Source organism: Hyaena hyaena, unplaced genomic scaffold, assembly GCF_003009895.1.
Source record: "Hyaena hyaena isolate Hyena2069 unplaced genomic scaffold, ASM300989v1 scaffold_491, whole genome shotgun sequence".
Taxonomy (NCBI): domain Eukaryota; kingdom Metazoa; phylum Chordata; class Mammalia; order Carnivora; family Hyaenidae; genus Hyaena; species Hyaena hyaena.
The window spans coordinates 576549-588746 of record NW_024081114.1 but is presented as its reverse complement, the minus strand read 5'-3'; the positions used below and the strand labels follow the sequence as shown (position 1 = coordinate 588746).

The 12198-nt window shown below is 35.3% G+C and overlaps 1 protein-coding gene across 1 annotated transcript in view; it reads right to left on the bottom strand.

Moving 5' to 3' along the window:
- Positions 1–12198, bottom strand: part of TMEM135 (transmembrane protein 135) — a 239311-nt gene that overhangs the window by 183829 nt on the left and 43284 nt on the right. Inside the window, exon 4 of the mRNA XM_039254345.1 lies at positions 8191–8224. Coding sequence (XP_039110276.1) covers positions 8191–8224 — 34 coding nt within the window. The remainder of the gene's footprint in view (positions 1–8190; positions 8225–12198) is intronic.

The following is a 12198-nucleotide window of genomic DNA, read 5'->3' as shown; positions in this document are numbered from 1 at the left end:
CCCCACTAGCTGGCAACTAGGCGTCTGTGCCCCTACCTCCACTAGGGGTGTCAGCAGAGACCACGCCCACCCAGAAGTAAAGAAGACCTACACCCCCCTTCAGGGTCAATGAAAGCCAAATGCTTATTACATAGGTTGTTTTGTGTTTTACATTTTCCTTTCTTATATATTACTTTCCTTTGTCTCTTTTATTTATATTTCTTTATAAAACCATTTCTTCACATCTGCTTCTTTTGGATTTATTTACTTATTTTTACTGATTTTCCTTTAAATTTCTTTCAATTTTCTAATATGTATTTTACATTATTTTTACCAAGCAAATAGAAAACAAAGACATATGATAAAGACTAGTTTTAAAGACAAGCTATAACCAAAGAGAAATTACAGTCTTTTTCCCTTTGGTCTAACTGACCAAAGTTATTAGTAGCAGTACTACTCCAAACCATTTATAGCAGAGTCCCTAATCGTTTCAAAGTTCAACCTTCAATCCTAAAATCTCTAAGATGAGTAATCCAATTATTCAAATAGAAAGATGAGACAAAGAAGCACAAGTCAAAATTCTCTCTTAAATTAACAATAATTCTACCTCCAAATGAACTCTAGAATAGTATTACTCACATTCCAAACCATTCTGTCCTTTCACCAGAAAGTACATGATCTAAAAATTCATTTCCTTAAATTTTATCCATGCACACCCAGAAAAATTCACAAAACAGTCATGTACAAAGATGTTCATCATCACATGGTGATGCTGAGGAATTGGAAGCAAGTGGGATATCCATTGCTGGAAGAATGAACAAATAAAACGTAGTAGATGAAACTGTCTAAAATTAGATAGTGGTGACAGATGCACAATTCTGTGAATATACTAAAAACTACTGGATTGTAAACTTTAAAGGGGTAAATTTTATGATATATGATTTCTATCTTTAAAGAACTATTATAGAACATACACAGGGGATATATATTCTGGCACTTTATGCAGTAGTTAGAAGTAATGTGTTGGAAGTACACAGAACAACACACACGTCTTGAAAATATGCTGTCAAGTTCAAAGTAAGTACTTTTAACAGTATGGGAATATCTTAAAAATATAGTTTTAAACTAACCAATAAAAGGGGCGCCTGGGTGGCTCAGTTGGTTAAGCGTCCAACTTCAGCTCAGGTCATGATCTCACGGTTCGTGGGTTTGAGCCCTGCATCGGGCTCTGTGCTGACAGCTAGCTCAGAGCCTGGAGCCTGTTTCGGATTCTGTATCTCCCTCCACTGCTCACACTGTCTCTCTCTCTCTCTGTCTCTCTGTCTCTCTCTCTCTGTCTCTCTCTCTCTTTCTCTCTCTCTCAGAAATAAATAAAATTTTTTTAAATGACTTACACTATCAAATAAAAGAAAATAAGAGAGAGTCTCTAACAATTCCCCCTTTTTAAAAAAAATTTTAAGTTTATTTATTTTTGAGAGAGACACAGAGAGAGAGAGTGAGGAGGGGAGGGGCAGAGAAAAAGGGGACAGAGGATCTGAAGCGGGCTCTGTGCTGACAGGGAGACAGCCCAATGTGGGGCTCAGACATGAACCATGAGAACATGACCTGAGCCAAAAATGCTTAACCGACTGAGCCACCCAAGTGTCCCAATAATTCTCTTTTCCATGCTCACAAGCTTGGCTGTAGTCTCTGGGAAAATCCCCCTCTCTTCTGCCTTTTTGACCAAGAAAGCCTTGGCAACCGTAAGAAACCTATTATCTCGCCTTCTACAATGAAGATAAGAGTTCAACATTGCCTATTGTTATATTGGGTACCAGAAATACATTCCTCAATTAACTGAGTCAGAGTAAGAACCTAAAGAGCGGTGTCATCCCTAATTCTGGTACTTCTAAGAAGGCTTCCAAAAAAGGATCTACGAGTTCAGGAACTCAGCTGAGGGCAGATCCACTTACTCCTCTGTTTATTTCCTCTGGGAAAACAAGGTCATTTAGTTGGCTTAAAGGTCTTGGGACTGAGGGCTATTGGAAGGGGGGAAATAAGAACAGAGATCATTCTCTCTCATTTTTGCCATTTTAAGTAGTATTTGCTCCTAGTCTACATTCATTCAATAATTATTTATTGAGCATATACTATATACTAAGCAGTATTTTTAGGTACTAGAGATATGTCAGGGAGCAAGCAAGACTCTCTTGTCCTTAAGCAGCTTATGCACAGTGAGGGAAGAAAGGCAACAAATGAATAAAAAATTCAGTACTTATAAATGCCATGAAAAAAAGACAGGATTACCAGTTACAGAGTAGAGAGGTGAGGGGAAGTTGTTTAACCATTATAATAAGAAAAAGCCCTCTCAGAAGGTGACAATGGGTCAAGTATACTTAGAAGATGCTAGCCAAGAAATTTGGGGAAACAGATTTCCAAGCACACAGAAAAGCAAATGCTAAGGCTGTAAAAGTATTCAACAGACAGAAAGTGTTCAAGTGTTCAACAGACAGAAAGAAAGCCAGTGCAAAGAATGAGAAGAAAAAGTAGATGAAATCAGACCCTTGCAAGCCACAGTAAGGCATTTAGATTTCATCTGGTATACAGTGGGAAGGGAAGGTTTTTCTGAGTTTTAAGCAGAAGATTGACATGCTGTAATCTGTATTTCCAACAACTCTGACTACTTATGTGGAAGGCAGACTATATTCAGAAAGACAAGAGTGGGAAGATGTAAACCAGTTATTAGGTTATTAAGGTAGCTCAGGCAAGAGATTTAAGGCTCAAACTATGGTTATAACCATGGAGGTGGCAAGTCACTGTAACACCTACAATAATTTTAAAGTAGAGTAAGATTTCCTAATGGATTGAACTAAGATTACAAAGAGAAGAAAAGACTTAAGACTCCTAAGTTTCTGGCCTGGGCAGCTAGATGGATGTGTCACAGGCTGCAGAGGGAAGGCCTAGGGGAGCAACTGGAAAAAAGGTGTTTAGAATTGTTCTTACAAATTTAATACTTTCAGTTTATTTCTTTCTAGTTCATCTGTCAAATTTCTCCAATTAATTTACAATTCATTTTGTATTTCTTTCGCATCCTCACGTGCCTAGCACAGTACTGACATATAATAAATACCTGCTGAATCTAATTACACTGAAGTGGCCTTACAAGAAAACATATGAATCAACATTTTCAAACCTTATGTTTGAAAAATCAAAGACAGATGTTTTAATCAAAGATACTGTGTGTGTTTAAAATTAAACAGGCCTCTTAGATATGTATTTTCAGTTTTAAAATGGACCCCATGTTGAATGCATGGTGGCATAAATGAAATTGCAGAGAAAAGTTTTGACCTATACACAAAGATATTTTTAAATGTTTTTCAATGTTTATTCATTTTTGAGAGACAGAGAGAGACAGAGCATGAGCGTGGGAGGGGCAGAGAGATAGGGAGACACAGAATCCGAAGCAGTCTCCAGGCTCTGAGCTGTCAGCACAGAGCCCGACATGGGGCTTGAACTCACAAACCATGAGATTATGACCTGAGCCAAAGTCAGATGCTTAACCGACTGAGCCACCCTGGCACCCGGAGAGATTTTTAAATGTCATAAATTATAATTAAACTATAAATAAATGAACTTCACTTAACACCGCATTTTAAATAACTGTCCCCAGTATACAATGAATTTTGAAAGCCTGGGATCCTGTCATTGTCATATAATGACATAATAAAGGGAACCAGCATAATAAAGGGAAATCATATCAATGCAAACTTTTATGTGTACCCTTTTAAATTATACTATGGCAAAGTTGAATCCTAGCAGCTGGTGTTCATGTGGGTAACTGGTTCCAGCATATTAGCCCCAACAAAACATTTCCATCATTTTATAGCCGTATCTTGGGCAGAGGCAAGAAAAAACATTAAATTCTTTATTTCATACCTGCCTACACCTTTCATATATTTTGTCCTTCAACAACTAATCCTCAGAATTCTAAAAATCTAAAATAACTATACTATTTTAAAACTTGTACCCTTTTCCTTCCAAGATAAGCTATCAAATACATAACAAAAAACATTTTCAGGTAGATATGAATTCAATTGCCTTGTAATTATTAAAACGGCTAGTTAATAATTATTGATGTAAACTATTGATCTAATAACAGAGACCTACCACGGCTTATTACAGATATCATGGGTAATAAGAGTAACTATAAGAGAGACCAGAAAAGATCTTTTCATAATAACAAAATCACTAATAGAGAGGTCCTTTATTTAGAGTATATAGCTCTTTACCTGTTTCCTACAACACTAACACAAACACAACTAGCAAACTGTATCCTCACAATTGCATAGTACAAACACTATACTGTTTTCTGTTCTGAGACAACTGTCAATACTAAAAAACAGAGATGAGGTTTATTTCCATTGGTTTATGTATTTTTTTCCCAGTAAAGGAGAAGGTCCCCCAGAAGCAGGAACTATATAACCTTGTTTATTTTTTTACTGTTTATTTATTTTGAGAGAGAGAGAAAGGGAGGGGGAAAGAGAGAGAGAAAGGGAGAGGGAGAGAGAGAGAGAGAGAGAGAGAGAAACCCAAGCAGGCTCTGTGCTATCAGTATAGAGCTAGACGTGGGGCTCAATCTCATGAACCATGAGATCATGACTTGAGCCAAAATCAAGAGTTGGACCCTTAAACGACTAAGCCACCCAGGTGCCCCACCTTTGTTTAAGGACTACAGTTTCACTCACAGTGTCTAACACAGTAGATGTTCAATATTTCTTATCTTTTTCTTCTTTCATAAACCTTGACCCCAACTTGGCAATCCTTGGAAAGGCAAGAATTTTGTCCTGTAGTCACCAATGAGATGTTTCTAAGAAGGAGCTGCGTCCAAGTCCCCTCCTTTCCTCAAGGTTCAAGTTCCATGTAATTCATAAAACTTTCTGATTGCCCCAGCCCAGAGCTAACTTCCTTTTCCAAAGTTCTAAGGACTGTATTATCTTATCACATATTTGACATGAATGCACTATCTTGGACTATCAATCACTTAGGTTTTGATCTAGGCATATCTTGAATCTTCAACTAAGTCAGTTTCAAGGACAGAATGATAGGTTATATTTGTGTCCCAATACCTAGCAAAGTGCTGTGCATGCAATAAATGTTTACTAATAAAAATAAAGATAAGATGATAAAGACAATATGAAGCCAAATCTGCATATTCCTCTATCTTGTACTCAAAGGCATGGCAATGCCTTTGAATTTTTCTGATCAAAATAACTAAGGAATGGGTAACTATCACAGCCAAAATTAACAAGATGATATTATTATTAACCAAATAGTTATTATTTCATTGTCTGACAACATTGTGAGGGGGGCTGTGTATAGATGTTTATGTATAAAACCAACCCACTGTAATGAAGATATAACAAGAAAGGAAAAGATAGGAATAATCCTTCCAAAAAAAGATTACTTAATATCATGAGCAATAAAAACTATTTAGCACAGAAACAAAAGATGTCATAAAACAATATGTCCCTGACTGTTTAAAAAGAATATATAATATGTACCCACCCAGGAGTGCAGCTGACATTTGAGATGGGATGTTCCTCATAATGCAGAACTGTCCCTTTACTGCAGGATGCTTAGCGTCCCTGGCCTCTTCATTAAATGCCTGCAACATCCCCCAGTCACTGTAACAACCATAACACCATCCACATTTTCAAATGTACTGGAAATCTATGCATCTATGTGTATTTATGTATGTACACTGGAACAGAAGGAAGGGAATAAAAAATAAACATTAAATTGATAGCAATTTGAGGCGCCTGGGTGGCTCAGTCAGTTAAGTGTCTGACTTCGGCTCAGGTTCTTCCTTCACAGTTCAGGTGTTTGAGACCCACGTCAGGCTCTGTGCTGACAGCTAGCTCAGAGCCTGGAGCTTGCTTCGGATTCTGTGTCTCCCTCTCTCTCTGACTCTCCCCTGCTCACACTACTTCTCTCTCTCTCAAAAATAAATTAAAAAAACATTTTTAAAAAATCGATAGCAATTACTACATGGTAAAATTACAGATGACTTTTTCTTTTCTTTTTTATGCTTTTCCATACTTTCCAAATCAGAAATACATACCTAAAAATAGTAAATAATTTTAAAATAAAACTTCCTAACATTTGGAAATATTGCTCTTGATATTATAAGCCGACAATTTTAACTCAGTCTAGTAAGGAACAAAGTTATTTCTTAAGGATAAACTCAGTCTCTCTGAAAATACTTAAATCTTTACCTATTCTGCGCCAACCACTCTCTTACTACACAAATAGTTGTAGAGTAACTGTATAAACAAAAGGTTCTATTTAGATAAAGAAAATAATTAAATTTATTAGATTATCATTAGTATCAAGAATATGTTATGTACAAATTTACTTTCCTTTAAACATAGTCAACACTTGGAATATGAAAAAAGGCTTTGATCTCACTAAAATTTTGTGGTTAATGATAAAAAAGTCTTTACTAAAGGATCAAAATTTTGATCCTTATTCTGATCGTTGTCGAGAAGGAAATTTTCTCTAAATATTAATATATATTATAATTTTGATACTACTATAGTTTTGGAAAATGTACTGGGGAAACTGAGTAGAATGAATGTGAGATCTATTATTTCTTATAGCTGCATATGAATCTATGTAAGATTCATTCAAATAAAAGCCTTATTCTATAAAAAGTACAATATTTAAAGAGCACTCTCCAACACTGATTATATCGAAGTCAAAGAACGTCTCTCCAGGAATGAACAATCTAAATGAGGCAATACACACAAACACCAAAAAATGTTTGTGAAATTTTACTTAGAATTTAAAGACAAGTATATAAATACAGGTAGTATCTGGGGTGCCTGGGTGTGTCAGTCACTTAAGCATCCAACTTCGGCTCAGGTCATGCACAGTCCGCAAGTTCCAGCCCCACAATGTGCTCTATGCTGACAGCTCAGAGACTGGAGCCTGGAGCCTGCAGCCTGCTTTGGATTCTGTGTCTCCCTCTCTTTCTCTACCCAACCCCTGTTTGCATTCTCTCTCTCTCTCAAAAATAAACATTAAAAAATTAAATACAGATAGTATTTGGGTATTAAAATATAAACACCATGTGGTAGTATAGAAAAGTATGTGCACGGTTACAGAAAAAATACATTAAAACTCAAATCCACTCTAGTATGCAGGAGAAATATTTTTAAGTTTTTTGAAAAATAAGAAAGAAGAGCAGAACCTAGAATAATTGGGGCTACTACTATGGTTCTCACAGCATACTATAATTTATATCCCAGTCTTTTCAAACATTATTATTTCTACTGTGACTTCTTCACTAGACAGCAAACTCCATTAAGCGTAAAGACTATCTCCATCTTGTCTACCAACATACAGCATAGTAACTGACATATGCTAAATACAGAGCAAAAATCAAATATTACCAATTTATAATTTTAAACATTTATAACTGAAAAGAATTGCTAAATATAACTCTGAATTATATTCCCTCATTAGAGAATTCAACAACCTATCTTCAGATAAATAAATAACTTTTTAGTTGAATTTGTCAATGTTGCCTATCAATTCTATTAAACAACTTTAGAAGATTTCAATATAAATACATTCTTAAATCATAAACTTGGCAATGAAAGTTATATAACCTTGATTATATATTTACTATGAAGAATAACAGACTAGGCAACATTAATTTCATTCCTGTAGACTTACAGATTAAGAAGCTTAGCTAATTATGTTATTAAATATACTCCATGTTTAGAGATAGAACCAATGCTGTCCTGATGTCCAAGAATAATGGCATCACAAAAGCTCATCTTTAAATCATTTTCCAATAAGAAATGGCAACAGAAGCAGAGCATGAAATTAAATTAAAGATATAGAGAAAGAGATACAGAGAAATATATATCCTATCAAAGATAAAGACCTAAGCTTAAAGAAAAAACATCCACGAAGGGCACAGGGCAGTGAGTCACCTTCCCCCTGAAAAAAATGAACTAAGTCATGTATGACAGGAATACACTAGGTGGCATCAAGGTACTTTTAAACATTTTTAAGACTATCCTTTAAACCAAAGACAGAAAATATTCTGAAATTTAAGTAGCTTTCCTTTCTTTTTTTAAAATGGAACTTGATTTTAAAAAGAGAAATTGCACAATAAAAAACATTCAAAGAAACAACAACAAAAAGAAAGGAATTACTTACCAAATTGGCCATATAAATAGTGAGCAGCCCTCTCCTGCAAATAATTTTAAAAAGATATAGTGAGATGAAGCACCAAATTAACTTAATAATCACTTTATTAATTTTTTTAGAAATCAAAACAATGATCATAAGTTGAGAAAAAGGGTAAATTATACTGAACTAAGTTTTCAGTACCCTAACAATTGGATCTAAACATATTCTACAAGTCATTCTGTTCAGTAGTCATTAATTAAAATTTTTAAAATTGCTATTGCCTTGTAATCAATTAGATTTACCATAGTGATCATTTCACAATATATACCAATATTGAATGATTATGTTCTCCAATACTGAATGATTATGTTCTACACTTGAAACTAATATTATGTTAAGCATAAATTATATCTCTAACTTAAAAAATTACTATTTCCTTATGTATATATTAATAGAAAGAGTATAATTTGCTATTAGCCTATGTTTGGTCTAGAGAATTCTAAATTTAATAAAGAATCCTAAAGAATTCATCTTGCCAAAATGTCAAGGCCAAACAATCCACACTGATTGCAAAAATATCAGGTCTTCTATCTGTTTTATATACAATGCAACTGTTCATTAGATGTTCTTAGAAATCATACTAAATCACTTTGGTTTTAACTTCATTGTTAGGCACTAAGTGAACTTTCTAATGCCAAAGGACAAACAAAAAAGTTCTATAAACTTTAACTTTACAGAAAAATTGCACATTTATCAAACTTATTTAATGTGAATTAAGGTAGAAACTCAAAGATAGGGATAACGTTCCACCCTTAATCACTTTATTTATCTTATATTGCATGTCAGCCCATGAATGAAGTAGATCCTATTCTCTAGGAAAAAGGTCTTTAACTAAATCAGCCCTGCAGGAGATCCTAAGGGGGACTCTGTGAATGGAAAGCAGCAAAGACTACAAAGGACCAGAGACAACACCAGAAGTATGAAACCTACACAGATAACACAATGACACTAAATCCCTATCTTTCAATAACCACTCTGAATGTAAATGGACTAAATGCCCCCATCAAAAGACATAGGGTATCAGAAGGGATTTTAAAAAATCCATCTATGTGCTGCCTATAAGAGACTCATTTTAGACCTGAGGACACCTGCAGATTGAAAGTGAGGGGATGAAGAACCATCTATTATGCCACTGGATGTCAAAAGAAAGCTGGAGTAGCCATATTTATATCAGACAAACTAGATTTTAAAACAAAGACTGTAACAAGAGATGAAGAGGGCATTATAAAGTAATTAACAGGTTTATCCATCAAAAAAAGCTAATAATTGTAAATGGTTATGCCCCCAATGTGAGAACTCCCAAATATACAAATCAATTAATACAAAAATAAATGTGTAAATAATACTGTGATTGTAGGGGACTTTAATACCCCACCTATAGCAATGGACGGATCATCAAGGCAGAAAATCAGTAAGGAAACAACAACTCTGAATGACACACTGGACCAGATGGACTTAACAGATATATTCAGAGCTTTTCATCCAAAAGCAGCAGAATACACATTCTTCGAGTGCACAGGGAACATTCTCCAAAACAGATCACACACTGGGTCACAAAACAGCCCTCAACAAATATAAATGGATTGAAATCACACCATGCATATTTTCAGATCACAACGCAATGAAACTTGAAATCAACCACAAGAAAAAAACTGGAAAATCCTCAAATACATGGAGGTTAAAAAAAATCCTACTAGGGACGCCCAGGTGGCTCAGTCAGTTAAGTATCTGACTTTAGCTCAGGTCATGAGTTTATGGTTCATAGGTTCAAGCCCCACAACAAGCTTCTCATTGGCAGTGCATAGCCTGCTTGGGATTCTCTCTCTCTGCCCCTCCTCAGCTCCCTCTCCCTCTCAAAATAAATAATTTCAAGAAACCCTACTAAATAATGAATGGGTCAACCATGAAATTAAAGGAGAAATTAAAAAATATACAGAAGCATACTGAGAATGAAAACATGATAGTTCAAGATGCAGCAAAAGAGGTCCAACAGGAAAATAAATAGCAATCCAGGACTATCTCAAGAAGCAAGAAAGGTCTCAAAAACAGAACCTAACCACACACCTAAGCAAACTAGAAAAAAAGCAAAGAAAGCCCAAAGCCAGCAGCAGCAGGAAAAAAAAAACACAAAAACAAACAGTAGGAAAGATCAATCTAAGAGCAGCTTTTTTAGAAGAAAAAAGTCTCCTCAAAAAGAAAAGAGGACCCAAATAGATAAAATCACAAATGAAAGAGGAGAGATGACAACCAATACCACAGAAATACAACTATTAGAGAAAATTATGAAAATTATAAGCCAACAAACTGGACAATCTGGAAGAAATCCACACTACAAAAACTCAAAAGGGAAGAAAGAGAAAATCAGAATAGACCTATAACCAGCAAAGAAATTCAATCAGTTATCAAAAATGTCCCAACAAGTAAGAATCCTGGGCCAGATGGCTTCCCGGGGGAATTCTACCAGACATTTAAAGCAGAGTTAATACCTATTCTTTTCAAGCTGCTCCAAGAAATAGAAATGGAAGAAAGGCTTCCAGACCCATTCTATGAAGCCAGTATTACCTTGATTCCCAAACCAGACAAAGACCCCGCTAAAAAAGGAGAATTACAGGCCACTATCCCTGATGAACATGGATGCAAAAATTCTTAACAAGAGACTAGCAAATAGAAGTCAACAGAATTATTCACCATAATCAAGTGGGATTCATTACTGGGCTGCAGGGCTGGTTCAATATTCACAAATCAATCAATGTGAAATATCACATTAATAGAAGAAAGGATAAGAAACATATGATCCTGTCAACAGATGCAGGAAAAGCATTTGACAAAATACACCATCCTTTCTTAATAAAAACCCTCAAGAAAGTCAGGTTATGGGGAACCTGGTGGTTCAGTTGGTTAAGCATCTGACTTCAACTCAGGTCATGATCTCATGGTCTGTGAGTTTGAGCCCCATGCCTTGGAGCCTGCTTCAGATTCTGTGTTTTCCTCTCTCTCTGCCCCTCCCCTGCTCTCATAATATCTCTCTCAAAAATAAATTAATGTTAAAAATTTTTTTACAAAAGAAAGGATAGAAGGAACATACCTTCACATCAGTAAAAGCCATATATGAAAGACTCACCACTAATATCATCCTCAATGGGGAAAAATTGAGAGCTTTTCCCGTATGGTCAGGAACAAGACAGGGATATCCACTCTCACCACTGTTATTCAATACAGTATTGGAAGTCTTAGCCTCAGCAATCAGACAACAGAAACAAATAAAAGGCATAAAAATTGGCCAGGAAGAGGTCAAACTTTCACTCTTTGCAGATGACATGATACTATATATGGAAACCCAAAAGATTCCACCAAAAAAACTGCTAGAACTGATTTATGAATTCAACAAAGTGGCGGGATATAAAATCAATGCATAGAAATCGGTTGCATTCCTATACATACAACAACAATGAAGCAACAGAAAGAGAAATCAAAGAATCAATCCCGTTACAACTGCACCCAAAACCATAAAATACCTAGGAATAAATCTAACCAGAGAGGTGAAAAATCTATACACTGAAAACTACAGAAAGCTTAATGAAAGAAATTGAAGAAGATAAAAAAAAAAAAAGGAAAAAATATTCTATGCTCCTGGATAGGAAGAACAAATATTGTTAAAATGCTGCTACTACCCAAAGCAATCTACACATTAAATGCAATCTCAATCAAAACAGCACCAGCATTCTTCACAGAACTAGAATAGACAATCCTAAAATTTGTATGGAACCACAAAAGACCCTGAATAGCCAAAGTAATGTTGAAAAAGAAAACCAAACCTTGAGGCATTACAATCCTGGACTTTAGCCTGTACTACAAATCTGTAATCATCAAAACAGTTTGGTATTGGCACAAAAACAGACACATAGACCAATAGAATAGAAATGGATCCACAAATGTATGGTCAACTCATCTTGGACAAAGCAGTAAAGAATATCC